The sequence below is a fragment of the Hyperolius riggenbachi genome, chromosome 3 (assembly GCF_040937935.1).
Source record: "Hyperolius riggenbachi isolate aHypRig1 chromosome 3, aHypRig1.pri, whole genome shotgun sequence".
NCBI lineage: Eukaryota > Metazoa > Chordata > Amphibia > Anura > Hyperoliidae > Hyperolius > Hyperolius riggenbachi.
In genome coordinates, this window is record NC_090648.1 from 316820758 (window position 1) to 316843270 (window position 22513).

The 22513-nt window shown below is 44.2% G+C and overlaps 1 protein-coding gene across 3 annotated transcripts in view; it reads right to left on the minus strand.

Annotated features, from left to right (window-relative positions):
• The window catches only part of WIF1 (WNT inhibitory factor 1), a 121376-nt gene that overhangs the window by 67079 nt on the left and 31784 nt on the right, over positions 1 to 22513 (minus strand). For 2 of the 3 annotated variants that reach the window (XM_068276759.1, XM_068276758.1), the window contains exons 3-4: positions 18724 to 18825; positions 17803 to 17942 (exon numbers count right to left, since the gene is read on the minus strand). In XM_068276759.1, coding sequence (XP_068132860.1) covers positions 17803 to 17904 — 102 coding nt within the window. In that variant the 5' untranslated portion in view covers positions 17905 to 17942; positions 18724 to 18825. Of the gene's footprint in view, positions 1 to 17802; positions 17943 to 18121; positions 18369 to 18723; positions 18826 to 22513 lie in introns of those variants that run through there. The other variant, XM_068276757.1, reaches the window with a different exon arrangement.

Genomic DNA, 22513 nt, shown 5'->3' on the forward strand with positions numbered 1-22513 from the left:
ATCCCAAAACATACAGATAAATAAAGCATACTAAATTGGACCTTCACTGTGATGGATATAGGACAATGCTAGGGATTAGATTGTGAGCCCCCTCTGAGGGACAGTTAGTGACAAGACTATGTACTTTGTAAAGCGCTGAGAAGATGTCGGCGCTATATAAATGCTAAATAATAATAATCGGCATGCTTGTTCAGGGTCTATGGCTAAAAGTATTGGAGGCAGAGAATCAACAGGGCAGTCAGACAATTGCATTGTTTTAAAGGAAGATAAATATGTCAGCCTCCATATTCATCTCACTTCAGGTTTCCTTTCAAATCTGCACTTTTCAATGACATAATAAAGAAATTCATCAAGTTGTATTATATTATAGAGAGACAACATTATATTCAACAATCATCCTCTCTTGCACACTCTAGTTTTTATTCACAATACAATATAAGACTATTCGCTATATCATATTCAAATGGATACTGAATCACAGTACTTTAGAAAAGAGCTCTAAAACTGGTGGGTAAATTCAACAGCATGCATACATACACACATAAAGATAAATATAGATATTTAAATATAAATGTCTGTCACTACTATTATTAAATCATCAGACATTCAGCCATAACCATCATATGTTTCACATTCTTTATTTTCTATAGAACCATATGTTGCCCATTCCTTTGTATGTCTGTATTTTTCATACTGGTGGAGATGACATCCTGCAACAGAAAAGGGTAGAATGGTGGAATGTTGCTCCCTGAAGCCATCAGCTTTCAATTTCTGACCACAATTTGGGTCATATTAGTGATGCCAGCCATAGTACCTCAGTGTTATGCCCACCCATTTGCCCCTGTAATGGTTGGGTGTCGCAACTCAGATGTCTGATTATTTGGTGATCTGCAGAATCACCAACAATGCAGACGCTATACCTGATTATGTGTGATCTGCAGAATCACCAATAATACCAGTATAGCAACACAAAGAGCTGAGTGTGTAGTGTTTGGTGCAACCGTAACTTTAATAGTTTATGAGACCTCACCAGAGGGGCTGGTGAGGTACTATCGGTACACTGACCGGTTACTAGAGTTCAAGCTCCAGCAAGTTGGAGATACAATACTGAAGAGACCGAATCTCCCGAGGAGCGGGTGATTCAGAGTGTACTGCAGCCGAGTGATCACCCGAGGAGCGGGTGACTCAGACTGTACTGCACTAATGATCGCCTGGGAAGCAGGTGATTCAGACTGTACTGCAGCCTAGGAGCAGAAAACGCAAACAGTACTGCACTAAAGAATAACTTCGCCAGAGGAGCTGGTAAAGCTAGCACCTCACCAGTGGCGAGGGCCCACTGGTGACTAGAGTGGTCTGACAGGCAAGGTTCGGCAACAGAGAGGTAAGTATCGGTACAGAATCATGAGGCAGGAGAGTAATCGGTAATCAGGCAGAGGTTCAGCAACAGAGAGGTAAGTATCGGTACAGAATCGTGACGCAAGAGAGTAATCGGTAATCAGGCAGAGGTTCAGCAACCAAAAAGGCAGATAGGCGGAAGTACAGAATCAGAAAGCAAGATCAGAGTCAGAGTTTTAGCCAAGAGTCATACACAGGAAATCAATACAATACAAGCAATATCCTAGTCTAGGTGTGAAGTCCTTGGCATCAACACCCGGGATCTAGTCTAAGGTCTGAGCGCTAACACGCTATGTATTCAGGACCGGCGCTACCATAGAGGCAAAGGCCCCCAGTGGCTACAAGAGGAAACATTTTTTTTTTCAAAAAGACCTGATAGTTTTTGAGAAAATCGATTTTAAAGTTTCAAAGGAAAAAAAATACACATTTAAAAACCCGCCAAGTTTAACGGTTAATAGCAAATCCACCTTAAATGCTATAAACCTTACATTTGCAGGATATCTTAACCACTTGAGGACCCACCCTTTACCCCCCCTTAAGGACCAGCGGCGTTTTAGCTGATCTGTGCTGGGTGGGCTCTGCAGCCCCCAGCACAGATCAGGGTGCAGGCATAGCGACCAGATCGCCCCCCTTTTTTCCCCACTAGGGGGATGATGTGCTGGGGGGGTCTGATCGCTCCTGCCTGATGGGTGTTGTGGGGGGGGCACCTCAAAGCCCCCCTCCGCTGCGAGATTCCCCCCCTCCCTCTCCTCCCTGTCCCCCCTGGTGATCTGGGCTGCACAGGACGCTATCCGTCCTGTGCAGCCAGTGACAGGCTGCCCCCTGTCACATGGCGACGATCCCCGGCCGCTGATTGGCTGGGGATCGCCGATCTGCCTTACGGCGCTGCTGCGCAGCAGCGCTGTACAATGTAAACAAAGCGGATTATTTCCGCTTGTGTTTACATTTAGCCTGCGAGCCGCGATCGGCGGCCCGCAGGCTATTCACGGAGCCCCCCGCCGTGAATTGACAGGAAGCAGCCGCTCGCGCGAGCGGCTGCTTCCTGATTAATTAGCCTGCAGCCGGCGACGCAGAACTGCGTCGCTGGTCCTGCAGCTGCCACTTTGCCGACGCGCGGTATGAGTGCGCGGTCGGCAAGTGGTTAAGGAGATCATTGGGAATAAGAGGAAAAAATAATTTTTCAAAAAGACCTTATAGTTTTTGAGAAAATCGATTTTAAAGTTTTGAAAGAAAAAAAGTATACTTTTAAATGCGGTAAATGTCACTTTTAGTAGCAAACCTAACGGTAGTGTAATTTTACATGCATCAAAAGAAAAAGCAATACATTTCCTGACTGGGTTTCCAGGGGGTCCATACGCAGCCGCAGCGCTTTGGCCAGGGATCGTTATACAGTCGCAATATGGCTGTATGAAGATCCCTGGCATTTTTTCCTATTTTCCCAATTTTTTTATGTTTAGAGTGTGGGAATTTAAAAAAAAATTATGTGGGGCCCCCCTCCTGAAACTTTTTATCCCCTTGTCCCCATGCAGGCTGGGGTAGCCAGAATGTGGAGCTCCGACCGATTGGGGCTTCACACCCTGACTATACCAGCTGCAAAAAAGATCCCTTAATGCCGATTTTTGTTCCGGGGTATCTGTTGGAGGGCCCCCCAGGTTTATTTTGCCCTGGGGCCCCATTGTTGCTTAAAGGGGAACTGAAGAGAGAGGTATATGGAGGCTGTCATGTTTATTTCCTTTTAGACAATACCAGTTGCCTGGCAGCCCTGCTGATCCTCTGCCTCTAATACTATTAGCCATAGCCCCTGAACAAGCATGCAGCAGATCAGGTGTTTCAGTGGTTCAGACTTATAAGTCAGATCTGACAAGACTAGCTGCATGCTTGTTTCTGGTTTTAATCAGATACTACTGCAGAGAAATAGACCAGCAGGGCTGCCAGGCAACTGTTATTGATTAAAAGGAAATAAACATGACAGCCTCCATATACCTCTCTCTTCAGTTCCCCTTTAAACCGGCCCTGTATGTATTCACGACAGCAGACAGCGCCAGACTGAATCCCGGAGGCTTAAGAAGCAGAGGAGACCTCACTGGCACGCCCCCTGCTGCCAGCCAATCCGGGGCGCCGTGAGTCTCCTCTGACGTCAGCTGACCAGCCGGTCAGCTGACGAAACTTCTCCCCGCATAAAGGTTCCGTCTGTGCGCCCGCCCGCGCGAGACGGAAACCCCTTCAAAGGACGAACGTTCCGTCCTCGGCTTCCTAGACGCCGGGAGGACGGGGAGAGGCACGGTGCTGTTCGCCGCAGCTGCCCCGCTGTTCATGACAGCCCCATCTCTGAATAGAAGAGAGTCCAAAATAAAAATAGTGCACAAATTACTGTAGAGATCAAACTTACAATTCTAGTACTTTTAAATACTTTTTTAAATTCTTTATGTGTTTTTTCGCTTTCTTCATCAGGGTTTCTCTGCCTACTTTGACTTCATTGTATTGGCATATTTGTAACCTTCACTCTCCTTTTAAACATCACAAATTTTTTGCATTCTCCTTTCTTTCTTTCTTTTTTTTATTTGACCATGTTGCTGAATAAGAAAACCTGGTTGATTTCAATGTCCCGTTGATCTATCTATTCTATGTTTACAAATTGCGTATCCAATATTTACTCCTGCCAAAGTGCTACTCAGATTTTCTGTTTAAGGGAACTCTGATCTACAGTATGTACACACTTTGCTATTAGATCAAATGTTCCAGTTGATTATACCTCTATGATCTAGCAGCAAATGTGTCTTTTAGAGGTTATGAGGGCTACTAAAAGGCCTATTAAGTGATCTTGAACTGCAGACTCCGGATAATTTTGTGCTTAAGCCTTTCCTGCTTTAGGATCATTTTGGAGCCACGCTGTGTCAGTGCTTGCACACTTACCCCACTGAGAGCTATGACATGCTAAACAAGTATGGGGAACCAATGCATTCTGATAATTACACTGGCCACTAAACTTAAGCATAACTCCAGACTAATGGAAATGTGGATATTATGTTATAATCAGTAGCTGCTAAATACAACCAGTTAAGACTTGAACCTGCTCCTTGTACAATGTGGTAAATCCTCTATGTACTTGATGACCTAATACCCTGAAAAATGTTGTGTCTCTGTGCCCTCTGCTACATTACACTGAGTGTCAGCACAGCTGACCTAAGCAGAGCTGGGGGTGGGGGAGTATGAGCTTTTATCCTGGCTCAAACCTGCTCAGGTAAGAAATACTGACACCTAAAACCTACATCTATTCATTCTGTAGCATGTGCCTGGTAGGAATATGCTGACCTATGCTATCTACAGACTTACACAGGAAAATGGTACATGTATATGATGCATTCAAATGAGCTTATCTGCCATGGCAGTCAGGTGACACGGGGAGAGATACATTACAACGTGTGATTAGAGACAAATGAAGAGGAATTAGACAGGCTAAACTCACAACATACATACAGGCTGCATTTCTCTATGTTTACCTTCTGCCCTGTGACAGAGATCGGGTCCAGATTGGGGGATCAGACAGACAATTGCACGTTGTATGTATGTATGTATAGAGTGTAGCCTATGTTTCTTTCTGTGCTGCAAAAGATCGGGACCAGATGGGGGATTAGACAGGCAAAACTCTTGCATGCATACAGGGTGTTTCCACTGCCCTGTGTGAGAGATCGGGTCCACTTAAAATTAAGCGCCGCTCCAATGACGTCAGGCTGGTCTGTACCGCCGCTCATTGGCCATTGGGATCCAAGAAGAAGAGAGGAACCCGGTGTCCGGCAATAGGAGCCTGAAGTCCCACTGGACAGCGCCAATTGCACGCGGGACCCAGGTAAGGTTGCGCAGCTGAGCTTGGGGTTACCGCACCTGGCTATTTTTGTCTTCCCCGAACTCAGCTAGGGGTTACCGCCAGGGAGGTTAAAGGGCATTGTATTGATAAGATATGAAAATATCACTTAGGAGAAAGCTTAGGAGAAAAAGTGAATTGGATCTGTCCCAAAGTGTCCTACTGATAACTGAACTTCACTCCCTTCAGGTACGTACACACGTCTGATATTTCTGAACGACTTGTCGTTTAAACCGGTCCTTTGAATGACAGTTTGGCATGTGTACGAACGATCGTTAGACTGCTAGCAGCAGTTTTGACTCATCCGCTTGGCGGATTAGTGGACTGTTGTTCAAACGACATGTGTACAAACGACTTGTTGTTTGAAAGTCTATTAGTTTGACACTAATAGACTTTCAAACAACAAGTCGTTTGATCAGTCATTGATCTAGTCCATTGTTCGATATAGTCCATTGACCAGTCAAACAACATGTTAATTAGCTGTAATTAGCATTTCAAATGTTTTATTGTCTGTGTGTACAAGGAGTCTGAACGAATTTTGGTTTGAATGACAAGTCGTTCAAAATGTCCGGTTTGAACGACAATTGGGCATAAAATCAGACGTGTGTATGCACCTTTAATACTGTATTCTGGGGTGGGATGTCATTGGGGCCAGGTGCCTTATCTATCTTAATTCTATTTAATTGTGCCTTTATACCTTCCTGTGTTAGGCGATTCAAGCTGAATGAGGTATGCTGGGAACAACCCAGAGCTGTATTATAAGACAAGAGCTGCTCTTCTCTGTCAAGCTCTTCATTGGATGCCAATCATCCAGATGATCCATCTCTTAACCCTAACCTACAAAGGTCCTCCCAATTAGAGATGGCCCGAACCTCCGATTTTCGGTTTGCGAACCTCCGCAAACCTTCGCGAACATGCGAACTTCCGCGAACCGCAATAGACTTCAATGGGGAGGCGAACTTTGAAAACTAGAAACATTTATGCTGGCCACAAAAGTGATGGAAAAGATGTTTCAAGGTGCCTAACATCTGAGTTTTTGCATGGGGGAGTGGGATACACGCCAAAAATCCAAGGGAAAAAATCTGGATTTGATGCAAAGCAGTGTTTTAAGGGCAGAAATCACATTGCATGCTAAATTGGAGGCCTAAAGTGCTTTAAAACATCTTGCATGTGTATACATCAATCAGGGAGTGTAATTAGAGTACTGCTTCACACTGACAGACCAAACTCACTGTGTAACGCACTGCAAACAGCCGTGCTGGACTGGTGCGCACCATGGTGAGAGTGCAGATGATAGCGGTTTCCAAGCCCATATGGTTGCCAGGCTGAGGTAGCTCAATGACAGAACAACAGTGACTGTCCAGCTGATCGAATTTGGTCTGTCCACAATGAAGCAACGACCTTATTATCTTTGGTGTGCCACCCCCCGAGACACTCATATATCCGTCGATCATTGGTTCATTGTGTTACGCAAGCCCCTTCACTGCGGCAGGGTAACGATCACGAAGGGGAATAGACACATGTACATGCCTTTTGTTTTGTTGTTGCAGCTGCAGTGCAGCCAGAAAAATTAGGCAGGCATAAACACGCACCAGAAAAGTTATTATAGCGGCCGCTGCTAGCAGCCTTAAAAATTCAGGAATCAGCCTGGAGTCCTGGTGGACCCTGTTGGTGGTAGCGGAGAAGGCAGTCAAACGGCCTGCAAGCAGAGATGATATGTGGGGAGCGACTTAATCATGGGGCAGGCAGTCACACTGCGTGCAGGCAGAGATGCTGTGTGCGAGGACTGACTTATTCTTCGGGCGGGCAGTAGCCCTCCGGGATCCATGCCTCATTCATTTTGATAAAGGTGAGGTACTGAACACTTTAGGCGACTTAGGCGACTTCTCTTCTCAGTGACAATGCCTCCAGCTGCACTGAAGGTCCTTTCTGACAGGACGCTTGAGGCAGGGCAAGACAGAAGTTGGATGGCAAATTGTGACAGCTCTGGCCACAGATCAAACCTGCGCACCCAGTAGTCCAAGGGTTCATCACTGCTCACAGTGTCTACGTTGGACTAAAGAATGTCCACATGTCCGACATCACCAGGAGATCGCTGGATCGTCCTGTCCTTGCTTGCGTGGGCATGGCAGAAGGATTACTGGCAGTGGTACCTTTATTCCATTGTGCTGTGACATCACCCTTAAACACATTTTAAAGCATAGTTGCCAGCTTGTTCTGCAAGTGCTGCATCCTTTCTGCCTTCTGGTGATTTGGAAACATCTCCGCCACTTTGTGCCTATACCGAGGGTCTAGTAGCGTGGTCACCCAGTACAGCTCGTTCCCCTTGAGTTTTTTTTATACGGGGGTCCCTCAACAGGCTGGACAGCATGAAAGACACCATCTTCACAAAGTTGGATGCAGACGTACTATCCATCTCCTCTTGCTCTTCCTCAGTGATGTCAGATAAGTTCTCCTCCTCCCCCCAGCCACGAACAATACCATGGGAAAGTTGAGCAGCACAAGCCCTTTGTGACACCTGCTGCGGTTATTCTTCCGCCTCAACCTCCTCCTCCAAAACAACACCTTCCTCATCATCTGACTCCTCTTCCCCACACGACTCTTCCTCCTCCCCCTTCTGTACTGCCGCAGGTGTTGAAGAATCATCTGCTTCTGCTGAGAATTAATCCCACAACTCTTCCTCCTGTTCCTGTTCACGCTCCTCCACAGCTTGATCCACCACTCTACGCATGGCACGCTTCAGGAAGAAGGCATATGGGATCAAGTCGCTGATGGCGCCTTCACTGCGACTCACCAGGTTTGTCACCTCCTCAAACGGCCGCATGAGCCTGCAGGCATTTTGCATCAGTGTCCAGTACTTCAGCCAGAACATCCTCATCTCCCCAGACTGTGTCCTTTGACTGTAGTTGTAGAGATACTGTTTGACGGCTTTCTCCTGTTGTAGCAGGCGGTCAAACATCAGGAGAGTCGAATTCCAGCGAGTCAGGCTATCGCAAATCAAGCGTCTCACCGGCAAGTTGTTTCTCCGCAGAATATCGGCAAAGCGTGCCATGGCCGCCTTACACCGCCTGAAATGCCCACACACCTTCCTGGACTGCTTTAGGACGTCCTGTAAGCCTGGGTACTTAGACACAAATCTCTGAATTACGAGATTGAGCACATGTGCCATGCAGGGTACATTCAAGCCGAAATGAGATTGCTGCCGTTGTCACACACCACGTTGCTGATCTCCAGTTGGTGCGGGGTCAGCCACTGATCCACCTGTTTGTTCAGAGCAGCCAGGAGAGCTGCTCCAGTGTGACTCTCCGCTTTGAGGCAAGACATGTCTAAGATGGTGTGACACCGTCGTACCTGTCATGCAGCATAAGCCCTGGGGACCTGGGGCTGTGTAGCTGGAGAGGAGATCACAGCACCAGTAGAGTTGAACTGCCACTTAGCCAAGGAGGAGGAGGAGGATGACAGCGAAGAGGATGTAGCAGGAGGAGAGGAGGTGGCAGCAGGCCTGCCTGCAAGCCGTGGAGGTGTCACTAAGTACGCCGCACAGCCACGTACTCCCTGCTTGCCAGCGGTCACCAGGTTAACCCAATGGGCTGTGTAAGTAATGTACCTGCCCTGAATGTGCTTGCCAGACCAGGCATCCGTGGTCAGATGAACCCTTGACCCAACGCTGTGTGCCAGAGATGACACCACTTGCATCTCAACTTCATGGTACAGTTTGGGTATTGCCTTTTTGGAGAAATAATTGCGGCCTGGTATCTTCCACTGCAGTGTCCCAATGGCCACAGATTTTCGGAAGGCCTCAGAGGCTGCCAGCTGGTATGGTAACAGCTGGCGGGATAACAGTTCCGCCAAGCCAGCGGTCAGACGACGGGCAAGGGGGTGACTGGCAGGCATTGGCTTCTTCCGCTGAAAGATTTCCCTCATGGAAACCTGGCTACTGCTGTGGGCAGAGGAGCAGAAACCGCTCAAGGTGAGAGGTGGAGTGGAGGAGGGAGGCTGTGATTGTGAAGGTGCAAGGGAAAAAGCGGCTGAAGAAGATGATGCACCTGAAGGAGGAAGAGGAGAAGGAGAGTGGCTTTGCTTTTGTGTGCTGCTTTTGCTCAGGTGGTCTTCCCATTGCAGTATGTGCCTTTTCTGCATGTGCCTTCGTAAGGCAGTTGTCCCTATGTGGGTGTTGGCCTTTCCATGGCTCAATTTTTGGTGGCAGAGAGTACAGATGGCATTGCTCTGATCTTTGGCATACACACTAAAAAATGTCCACACCGCTGAGCCACCCTGGGGTGTGGGCACTATGGTGGCGTCAGCAGCTGACGTTGAAGGGCATGTTGGCTGGCTGTCCATAGGTGGCGATACATGGCGCCGGACACTGCCACCAGCTGTTTCTGATGACGAGCTCCCCCTGCTTCTTTCAGCACTTCGGCTCCTCCTACTCCTCTCTGACTCCCCCTCTGAACTGTCCCCTTGGTCATCGTGTCTCTTAGGATCCCACGTGGCATCCATGGCAGTATCATCATCATAATCATCCTCCAAAGCTTCGCTTGTATCAGACACCTCCAAAACTGCACCAACAGCAGGTACTTCATCCTCCTCCTCCTCACACCTTACGTCCATAGTGTCGCCTAACTCAGACATATGAGGTGGTGTAACTTGCTTAGCGCCTTCATCTTGTTGTAACAATAATGGCTATGAATCAGTGATTTCCCCACCAAATAACTCCTGCGAAGTGTCAAATGTAGCAGATGTGGTACTTGGAGTAGTGCTGGTGGATGCGGAAGATGAGGTGTTCTGTGTTAAATAGTCAACCACGTCCTGACAATCTTGGGAGTTGATGGGACGTGCCTTCTTCTGAGCACTGTACTTTGGGCCAGGGCCGCACGAAATCACCTTAGCACGACCTCAAACAGACCTGTCGGGTGGCCTGCCTCTGGGTCTGCCTCTGCCTGTTGTTTTGTCCATATCGGGGGGGGGGGGGGGATGAAGTGAAAGGTAAGCATTGACTTGACTAATACAATGTGCAGTCCCACAGGTGCAGTGAAAGGTAGCAGTGACTGGTATTACAATACAATGTGCAGCTGTCACACAGGTGCAGTTAACAGGTATGCACGGACTGGTATACTAAACAGCGTGCGGTCACACAGGTGCAGTGAACAGGTAGCAGGGATTACAAATGTGCAGCTGTCACACACAGGTACCGTGAACAGGTCCAATGACTGGTGGTATATTACACTGCTTGCGCTCACGTAGGTAGGTAGGTAGGTGCACTGAACAGTGAACAGGTGCAGTGATTGGAATTACAAATGTGCACCTGTCACACAGGTACCGTGAACAGGTGCAATAACTCATGATATTAACAATGTGTGCGCTCACGTAGGTATAGGTAGGAAGGTGCACTGAACAGTGAACAGGTGCAGTGATTGGGATTACAAATGTGCAGCTGCCTGACACACACACACACAGGTACCCTGAACAGGTGCAATGACTGGTGGTATTAACAATGCGTGTGCTCACGTAGGTATAGGTAGGTAGGTGCACTGAACAGTGAACAGGTGCAGTGATTGGGATTACAAATGTGCAGCTGCCTGTCACACACACACAGGTACCCTGAACAGGTGCAGTGACTGGTGGTATTAACAATGCGTGCGCTCATGTAGGTATAGGTAGGTAGGTGCACTGAACAGTGAACAGGTGCAGTGATTGGGACTACAAATGTGCAGCTGCCTGTCACACACACATGTAGTCACTGAATGTGCTGGTCCTGGCTGGCAGTGGCACAGTAGTATTACCAAGGTTGTCTATGCAACACAAGTGTCTGTGGGACACACACACACACACACACACACAAAATAGATCACAAGAACAAGATTAGCTCTCAGAAGAGCTGTTGAGGATGAGGAGTGCCTTTTAACAATAAGATCAGCAAGAAGGAGCAAGCTAACAAGCCTAACACAAGAGCCTCAACTCAACTTCCTGTTTTATCCCACATGGTCTTGCCTATGGGAGAAATAGATCATCATCATCATATATAAATATATATATTCATCAAAGCATAAGAAAAAATGTAAACAAATCACATGAGTTATTGCCACAGGGAAGTCTATACAGATTAATAATTCTACCATACCTATTGGGCCCACATCTAGGGTTCAGTTAAGAGTGGATGTCAACTTTTCCAGTACCCAATGAACTGCAGTAATGTACAAGTACTCATAAGGATTGCAGTGAGTGCAGTGATTTACTACTTTATGTTTTATTGTCACTTATGTCAAGTCAATGACAAATCATATTTTGCATCCGTGGCTTAGACCAATTATTTATGTTAAAACACATATACCCCCCCCCCCCCACACACACACACACACACACTTTCTCTTTCTGGACAGGATATTTGTAAAAGAAGAAAAATCTTTCCACTTTCTCTCCCTTTCGACACCCCAGAAAATGGGGAGAGATCTCTCTTCAATCAGCATTCTGACAGCCATAAAAAGTAGGTGTTTTTTCTTATTCTTTCTTTACTCTTTAATTAAATTAAAAAGAAAGGTTTTGTCTGGAATTCAACTTTATCAAACAATTTTGTGTTGTGATCAAACTGCGTTGTTCTAGTTTCTCTTTTTCATTCCAAGCAACTGCCAGCTTGTCTGTATTAGAAGTGCATCTGTATCTGCCAATTCATTGATCTTCTTATGCCGTAACCTGCTGCAATTAACTAATGTTTATCTCTGACTTGTGCAAACATTCAACCACATTCATATGAACGGTGGGGGTCCAAAATGTCATGTACTATTCCCAGCTCTGCAATGTGAAATATCCCAGGGTAGGATTGCTTATGAAGTCTGCAGTAGTGCAGGAAATGTGTGTTGTGTGCTTTCTTTACACACTATGTAAGTACTGTATATGCCATTTCAAGTGTCTTGATGAGAACAATACGTATTTCACTTTGGCAGGGCAACCAACTAATCAACAAAGGCAGCTGCTTGCCTTTAAACTGATTGGAATACATGTCTTACCATGAATGCATTAAGATACTTTTCTACTAATTCATCTCAAATACAGCATGTAAGAAACAGAGGATTACTGAACCCGCGTTCAGTGGCTGGACTGACGTGATGTGAAAAACATCAAATTATGGAAGTATTTTAGTTCCTGTTCCAGTTCTTTTATGCGTTTAGGAAAATCATCTATGAAATAGACCAAAACAGGCTTTCAAATTTAGGCAAGAAATCAGTCCTATCTGTATAGCAGTTTCATAGCAATAGTACTCTTGCACCCTTGTTTGTGCAATCTGTGTGAATGGAACAGCAGCAGGGTACCATCTTTATTGAAAATTAGAGTGTCTATGTACTAAATAAGAGGAGAAAAGCACTATAGATATGTTATTGTATTGTATTGTATAAATGTAAATTGCCTAAAATAACTTAGAGAGAAACCGTAACCAAGGATTGAACTTAATCTCAATCAGTAGCTAATACACCCTTTGCCATGAAAAAGCTTCACCTTTTCTCAAATAGTTCATCAGGGGGCTCTGTATGGCTGATATTGTGGAGCTGTTTCCAACTGCCAAAAAAGCAAGCAGCATCTCCTTCCACTGACATGATCTGCCAGCAGTAAAAATGTTGCCATGTGATAACATTCAGAATGTAAATCAGGGTGAAGAAAGATTTTAGAATGGGCAAACACTGACTAAATCATTTATACATAATTATTGTAAAAATTAAGCACTTTTTTCATGACGTTATTTTCACTGGAGTTCCTCTTTAACATCTCCAAGTAACATTATATGGAGCCACACCCATGCTTCTTCTGACCACAGTTTCAATATATTGTAAATGGTTTGGATAAAAATGCCAAACTTCTTCTGATTCCTTAACTCCCCCATGCACAAAAAATCTCCTGAAAAACAATTCTCTGTGGACTGCAACCGAGAATGGAAAATGTATCATAAGCAGCAACCAGTAACATAGCTTAGGAGCTTTGAGCCCCAATATGAGTTTTACATTGGGCCACCCCAAGAGCTCTATACGTAATAATTGGTATGGAGCACCAAACCGGCTGCAGTGTCAGAGAGGTGTATAATGAGAAGGAGAACAGTCTATTAATGGTTACAAAGCACATATAGAGGTGATCATAATCAGCATAGCACCAATAAAGAGCTAATAAAGCACTTGAAGGAGAGCCCCTAGTGGGCCGCTCTGGCCCAGGGGCCCTGGTGCAGTCGCTACCTCTGCTTTCCCTATTGCTTTGCTGCTGGCAGCAACAGATAACCATTGTGGGCAGCATGGTGGTGTAGTGATTAACACTCTTGCCTTGCAGCGCTGGGTTCCTGGTTCGAAACCCACCCATGGCGCTACCTGCATGGAGTTTGTGTGCTTTCCCGGTGTCTGCAAGGATTTCCTCTGGGCACTATGGTTTCCTCCCACATCCCAAAAACATACAGATAAGTTATTGGCTTCCCCCTAAATTGGCCCTAGACTACGACACATACACTATATGATATATACATAGACAGATGACTATGGTATGGATTAGATTGTGAGCCCCTCTGAGGGACAGTTAAGTGGCAAGACAATATACTCTGTACAGCACTGCAGAAGATGTTGGTGCTAAATAAATACCAAATAACAATAATAATAAAATGCATCATATCTATACCTGGACTACTAAGCACCGGAATATGTTATTTGGAAAACAAAGCCTGACTATTTACTGTTTTCCACAACTTTACTACTTGGACAATCCATCATTGTAAAAGCAAAGGGAAAAACAAATGTATGTGTGATTGCTGCCTTGTTTGAGCAGCTGCTTGCATATTTCCAATAAACAAGAATGTATTGTGTTATACAGTATTTTAGCAATGCACAAAGCTTTTGTCCTTTACAAGTCTTTAACTTTTGCAATACATATTTTCAAAGCACTTGTCTGGCTCCTGGCAGGCTGTAACTCCGTATTGCCAGAAGAGTGGGTGTTCTTTCCCCAGCATAAAGCACATCACCTTACCCTGCGCTCTCCTCCTACTGCTGATGATGATAAAAACAACATTTTTATGGCCACCACTTAAAGCGGACCCAAGCCAAACATTTTTTTTAATTAAAAATATTTGGTTGCACCACTCTGACACATACAAAGATAAATAAACACTCCTTCAAACCTATGAGCATTTCAGTGCATGCTTTTCACCCTTCTCTTTTCATAACTAAGGTTATACTGGGGGCAGCCATTAGCAATTCCTCCATTGCCAGACACCATATACTCTACCAGTTTGCCGGATTTTGTCCCGGCAATTTGAAAGGAAGGGAGGGGTTCCTCCAATAAATGTAAAATATTTTATATTTATCATCATGCAGCTGAAAAAAGGCTGCTATTTATTATTATAATTTAGAAAATAGATTTTATTGCTGAAATCTTGTATTTTTAATTTGGGTCCACTTTAAGTTTTATAAAGGCTGCTCTGACTGCAATAAGAAGACATTTTTCTCTGCTCTATAACACTTTTTATGAACACACTGGGAAGAATTTCAGAAGCAGAAATGTTTTATTATACAGATGGCAGGAATTGATGATGAGACTCTGCAGCATTGCAGTGCTGGCCACAAAGAGTTAATCCTTATTTGTTAGAAAATAACATAATTTTCGATTAAAGCACCATGGCACAATCTTGCAGTACCCAGTACCATGGTGCTTTAATCGAAAATGATGGTACTTTCTAACAAAGTACTAAATAGTGGGTATGGTGGATTACCCTCAAAAGGACTGTGTGTTTTTGCCCTTCCCTTTGAATGAAGCTTTCCCAATTACATATCCACAGAGAGTTAATCCCTCAGCAGCCCAAAGGAGGTGGGCAGGATCAGCTCTGTATGCACAATTAAAGACAAGCTTGTGCCCCTTGCAGTTCCACCTTGACTGCTTCATGTAGGTTATACGATGGGATTTGGAGGAGTTTGGACAGCTCACACTCTGCTACATCTGACATTCACACAGTAACTCTGCTACATCTGACATTTACACAGTAAGACAGTTTTGCAAATCCAGCAAGCCTGGTTAATAAAAATTGACTAGTGCAAAATGGTTGAAGTGCAATGTGCTAAACTTTCTGCATTGCAAAATAAGATATAATCCACACAATAGGTTTGAAGAAACACAAGCATCAACTAGAGCTTTAACTTTTTACCTCCCTGCATATTTCTGCAATCAGTGACATGACTTCCTGCATAGAAGGAATGGCAATTTAATGCTAGTTAATGAGTGTAGTCAGGAGACACACTGCTGTATCAAACACAGCTTCCTTACATTTTTTGCCTCTGTGATATCCCAACTGGATTTGAGTACACATGCCTGGTGGCTGGAGGACTGAAAACACAAATCAGTGAGAAAGCAGTGAACTGGTTCGGGATGACTGGGCCCCATAGCAGTTGCCATGCCTATAGCTATATCCCTAATATGCACTTAAAAAGCACACTTATTTTCCAGTGAAAATCAGATCACGCACGGGGCATGGAGATTGCTTTCACAGTAAATGGTCTTTCTTAACAAATTTACCGCTACAAAGCTACTACCGCTACAAAGATTTACCGCCTCCATTGTTTCATATGTTGAAAGATGCTGCTTTGTACAGAAAAAACATCCCTGCATTATACAATGTTTGCTGTCTTGGTGAGGCATGCATGAAGCCGTCCATAGAAGGGAATTTAAGCATCCCTGTAGGTTTGCATCCATAAATATACTTAGTTAACCAATAAATGGTATTGCCCGCTACAACTATGCTTCTACCTTTTTTACAAGAGCCGGAAAAAAATGTGGTACAGCTCATAGCAGCTATGAGACATCCAATGTATACTGGAAAATGAGAACCAGTGTTGACTTGGTTGTGATTGCAAACCAGACAATTTCCTTTATGACAGCTTTTATGAGCCTGGCTGGATGATCCCCCCCCCCCCCCCTTTTATTTTTTATTTAAATTGAAGGTATGTAGTGTCACTTCAGCTTCCCCTCTTCCAGTAATCTCAAAGTCTTGAGTTGCAATGACTGACCTTTATAGCATTAATGATGTCCTATGCAGTAATGTGGACAATATCGCTTGTGTATTGAAAATTTATACTATGTAAACTGCTATGCAAACCAGATGTAGCTTACAAGGTGCCTCGCGTCTCATCTCTGAGCACTAAAGCCTTTTTTGGCCAAAGTTTGAGCCGTTTACCGCTGTTTTCTATCAGATAGAACAGATGGCATGCACATGCTTGCTCTACTAAATGAAGTGGGATCTCAGCAGCATTATGCTTTGATCCCTGGTGGCATGTCTACAACACCAAGATGCAAAATACCACAGAAGAACAGGATTTCAATATTAAAGGGTGGAAGCTGCACACTTATGATATGTGAACCCCTTTAAGAATAAATAGTCATGCCCACAGAATGTAAATATGTTGACATTTCGCATCGCATATTCAGTTACGCAGACCAGAAAACAAAATCATTCTTCCAGTTAGTGGCATGCTGCACAGCAAAAGCATCATTTTAATGCTTTTTCATGCATTGCCTTCAACTCAGACACACTTTATCACTTATTAAGAAAGGAAAAGTGCTGCTAATGTTTCACTATAGGAAAAATATCAATACTTTTTTATGACTTGAGAACAAATAACTGATTCAGTTCAGAATAATAGTGCTGCCTTGGAATCAGAAAGATGGTTATATTTAAATGAATCGTGATCAGTTTAAGTATTAAATGAGAGCAAATGTCTTGGTCTGGAGCTTGATTACAAGCTAATATCTGCTGGAAAACCAATGGGGGGATATTCCAACAACAGCAATATGCAAAATGCAATAACTCATGGAAAAAACTGAATTTTGCATCATTCATCTTACTGCTGAAATCTGCTTGCTATGGGTTGCTAAACTCCGCTTGGTTTTAGCACTGCTGCACTGAATGAGCTGATAGGCAGCTGTGTGAAACTTTATGCCTGGATTACTTCAGCCATCACATTGTCACATGGCTGATCTTACAGCACAGAAGGCCGCCACTCACAGCTTACCTACTGTGTCGCCTTTGAAGAAGATCTTGTTTTGGATGAACTTGAAAGAAAGGTTAAGCACACGTTTTTGTTTCTCCTTTATGTTAGTATGTGTCATATATCTGCTGTCAGTTTTGTGTTGGAGCAGCTGCTTATGTGGGAAGGGCAGCTGTTTGGTCCTACCATAGACTCCCTGAAAGCTATGCAGAACACTGCTGGATCAGAAACTGCCTGCCAGACCTTTGCCACCACTGTGACCCACTACAACAGGGTCATTACAAATCTGTCACTCATCTTGTCTTCACAACACATTCTTTTATCAGAATAAACTGAAAACAATGTTAAATGCTATCACCTTGGTGACAAAAATAAATAAATAAAACCGTACTTAACTAACTATCCATAAGTATATTATACAGGATACAAAGCAGCGCTCAGAAAAAATGTGCAAGTATAAATAAGCAACACATGAAGATAATTCTAAGAATCACTGACATATTGTATACATGATGAACACAATCACAATGCCATAAGCAGACATACCTGTCCTGTTGCTTGCCAGGTAAAATTCATTGCCTGTATATTGACAGGAATGGCAGGCATCCTTTGCTGGGCTTTTCTAAAATCATGAGTGAATGGTGCCATTTTCCCCTCAGAAACAATCAAAATATCTTCTTCAAAGCCTGAAATAAATAGAACAGTGAACAGAAGATGGATACATGCACAGCTACACACTTTCTACAGTGCTTCATAATATCAGTTCAGTTACATCTGCCATCATTTTTTTAACATATAGAGTCTTTTAGAGCAAATCTGTCTATCTAGATCTTTTGCATCCACCAGGATAAAGCAGTGTGGATACCTATTAACACTCTTGCTTGGTGACCATCAATCCATATGTATAAGCTGTCTTCCTGTTGCTGTGCAGCCTCTGCTTGTGCGAGTACACAGAAGATAACGCTCCAGACCTGGAGAGCAAAGCAGCACAATGCTGTCAGGGCCATGCTGCTCAGAAACTACTGTATGGCGTTTCACTTTTCACCTCTTCTGTCTTGGGACTTTATACTGTTTACTTTCTCCGTGTGTGCTGCACAGCGATGCTGCTGACTGCTCTGATCTCACTGAGGGGGCTGGCTTCAAGCACTTTGGAGTCAATGAAGTAGTAAAGGAGGGATCAGCGAGTGTGACATGGGGAGGTGCCTGATTACAACTGGCAGCTTCACACACAGCACTGCTCTGTATCAGGGGTGCCACATAACTGAGACAAGCAGGGCTGCATTCACATCAACCCTGTATAGCTAATAGATCAAAGGACTAAAAAAAAGTAAATAGATAAATAAAAAGATGGCCTTTTGCGTGGTGCAATACTAGGAATAAAGCATTGATATATGATCTTATGACATACTTTCACTTCGACAGAATAAACAAAACGTACACATTCATTGATGTGTTAGCAGCACTCACCTATATGAGTCTACCTGTGTGTCGAGGCTTGCTCTGTCCGAGGTGCTGAAGGGTGTTGAAAGTGCAGAGGTGTATAACGTAGGGATTCCAGGGAAATAGGACCTGTTAAAGGGAAACTCCACTTTCATCACAAAATTGCCATAATATAAATGGGTGCTGCTGCACAAGTATTCTTATTGTTTAAAATGTACTGTATCTTTACACAACAGAACAGCTCATATTCTGGGTTGAAACCCTGGTGGAAGTACTCCCTCCCTGTACTCTTTGGAGTCATGGTGCCATGAGACTGGCCAGAAACTCTCACCTTGCTGAAGGAGAAACTAGTTGCACAGTGAATGAGTCTTTTACTCATGCCAGCAGCACATGCACTATTTGACTTCACATGCAGAAAACCCTGACAGACCTATCAGTTTCTGATAGAAGCACTGTAGAATGTGGTTTATATACATCTAAAAACCAGGGGCGTAGCAATAGGGGGTGCAGAGGTAGCGACCGCATCGGGGCCCTTGGGCCAGAGGGGCCCTGAATGGCCCTCCCTCAACTACAGTATTAGCTCTCTATTGGTCCTGTGCTCATAATAATCACTTCTATAGATACTTTGAATAGTGATAATCAGTAACAAGCTGTTCCCCATCCCCTTCTTGCACCTCTGACACTGTAGTTGCCATTGGCAGGTTTTGGTGCGCCGTATCAATTGTTATGTATAGAGTGCTTGGGGGGCCCCATTGTAAAACTTGCATCGGGGCCCATAGCTCCTTAGCTACGCCACTGCTAAAAACATTAAAAAAGTCATCAGGTTTTTCTAAACTGAAGAGGAATTTCCCTTCAAAGGGATACGTTTAGGCCCCTTTTACACTTAATCAGTTGGTGTGCGTTAGTGTGCGTTAGCGCGCGTTGGTATGCGTTTTTTCCATAGCAGTGCATTGTGAAGAAGTTTTTAGTTAAAACGCGTTAAGTGTAAAAGAGGCCATAGAAAAACATGGGCATTACTTTGAAAATCAGTTTTCTTTCAGTTATAACTAAGAGCAACTGAATACGTGTAAAAGGGGCCATAGTGTTTAATAGTAAAGGTGCAGTAGGAATTTCTGATGTCCAGATGCAGAATTGCCATTTTCGAACTGCGGTGCATATAATATGAGAGAAAACAAAAGAACCTGAAAGATCCAGGCATAAGTTAATGACTGTGTAACATAGTAAATTATTTGTAGGAAGTATCTAGATTCTATGACAATATTTATTAATGAACAGATGATATTTATCCATTAGAAACATTTTGATGAGAGAAAACTTACTAAAAATCACCCAAAAATCTCTTTTAGAGTCCTAACCTGCAGCGTTAAGATGCGGAGATTAGCATTCTGTGGTGACTCTGACGCCTTGTCCTTCTTTTTATTGCAGATTATTCTTTAGGATTTTCCCAGTTGTTTCTGGTCAATTTATCCACCAAAGTGTTTGAAAACAGTAACTGCAGACAATAGTGAAGCATAGTAAAGATCTGATGGCTGCAGTTCCACATATGGAATTCATGATTTGGTCAGAATTGATGGCACACCCACTGCTGAGAGGTGCAGACAGATTCTCATCCATTGTGCATCATCATCAGAGAGGCATCTGATCAGTCTCAACTTTGTTCTACAGCATGACAATGTGCCCCAATTAGAATTTGACGTTGCGCACGCCGCTCCGACAGAAACAGGCCTTCGGGGAACACTGAAGTGTGCGGTTCTCCCTGTCTCGCCACTAGCCAAGCAGGAAGTGATGCGCACTTGCAGTCACTTCCTGCTTCGGGTATGAGGAAGTGCACGGAAGCTTATTGTAAAAATACGCTTCAGTGCATGCGCGCTGCGACGTTGACTTTTTAAAAACCCTGCTTCGCCATAGACTAACATGACTTCCAGGCCGACACAGATTACCGCAAGCCGCCGCTGGAGCCGTGCGGTAACGTAGTTCTGTGTTAGCATTAGATTAGAGACTTCCGGCATGGAATACCGAAGCGTGGGGAGTGTGAACTTCCCCGTAGGGAAAAATTAGGCTGTGGTAGCAGTGCGGCAATTTGGCTGCACCATGGCAGTATGAAAGGGCCCTAAAAGTTCACTCACTTTTGCCACATAGTTATGTTATTTGATTTGTTTCAATAAATGCAGGGACCATTATAATCATTTTCCATTAATTATTTAAGTAGGTTTTTTTTATCTACTTTTAGGACTTGTTTGAGAATAAGATGGATGATGCTTTAGGTCACATTCATATAAAAAAATATATTAAAAAATGTTAAAGGGTTCATAACCTATCAAGTATCAGTGTAGTATTTTTTTTCTTGTTTGTTTTTACAACAAAACACTGCTACTGGTTTGTACTTCAAGCGTCAGGGTACACAAAAAAGTGCAGTGACTTTGAAAGAAGACTACTGTATGTAGATGATCTATAAAGATATGCAATTCGTTTTGCATTTCATGAGCTAATGCATGTAATTCAATGTTATAAATTACTATTGTAATGATCGGTGTCAGCACACAGAGAGAATCTGATTATTGGTGATCTGCAGTATCACCAAGAATACAGATATATACCTGATTATTGATGATCTGCAGAATCACCAATAATACAGATATAGTACTAACCTCTGGACAATTGTATATATAGTGAGCGTTTGGTGCAACAGTATTTACTTTGAGTAATCCACCTGATGAGCAGGTGGTCCTTGGCAGTGTGGGCAACACTGCTCTTTAGAGAAGCACGAGAACCTTCCAGCAGCCTGAGATCTTCCAAGGGGTGGAGTCTCAGGCTAAAGGTAGGAAGGACCAGTGAGTGAGTGACACCTGAAGGTGGGTGTCACTAGCTGATCTGGAGACTATCTCCTAAAGGAGGGAGATAGCTCTCGAGGTCGGGCAAGCCAGGTCGGCAACACACAGACAGACAAAGTACAAAGGCAGAAGGCTGATTCGGTATCCAAGGCAGGCAGGGTTGGCAACGGAAGATCAGATATGCGTGGTACCGAGTCAGCGAGCGGAGAGGTAGTCAGGAAAGCAATAGGTCATAACAGATATCAAACAATGCCTAGTCTTGGGTGTGAGGTCCATGGTCTCTACACCCTGGAACTAGTCTGATGTATAACAGAATGATACACAAGTTCCCTAATCTTGGGTGTGAGGTCCGTGGTCTCTCCACCCTGGAACTAGTCTGATGTATAACAGATTGATACACAAGTTCCCTAATCTTGGGTGTGAGGTCCGTGGTCTCTACACCCTGGAACTAGTCTGATGTATAACAGATTGATACACAAGTTCCCTAATCTTGGGGTGTGAGGTCCGTGGTCTCTATACCCTGGAACTAGTCTGAAGTATAACAGAATGATACACAAGTTCCCTAATCTTGGGTGTGAGATCCGTGGTCTCAACACCCTGGAACTAGTCTGAAGTATACCACAATAATAACACAGTAGTAATCTGGCTCAGTGTGAATTTCCAGGTCCTCCTGGTTCAAACACACTGTTGGATCTGACTAAGGTCTGAGTGCTTCCACGTAGTGTTCGCAACGGCAGACAACCTGAAACTGGCCAGCAGTGACTATATATAGGGCAGCGCTCACCAGCGCCACCCATCAGCGATCAACCAATAGCCACTTGCCTTGAGGTCAGCTTACCGAGCTGGTCAGCTGATCCCTCCTTGTTTGTAATAAAGGTTCTGCCTCTCAGCGCGCGCGCACGCGTATTCCTCCATCTGTGTGAACTAACAGACCCAGCCACACCAGACGCACGCTGCTACGGACAAACCGCCGCGCTGGATGCGGA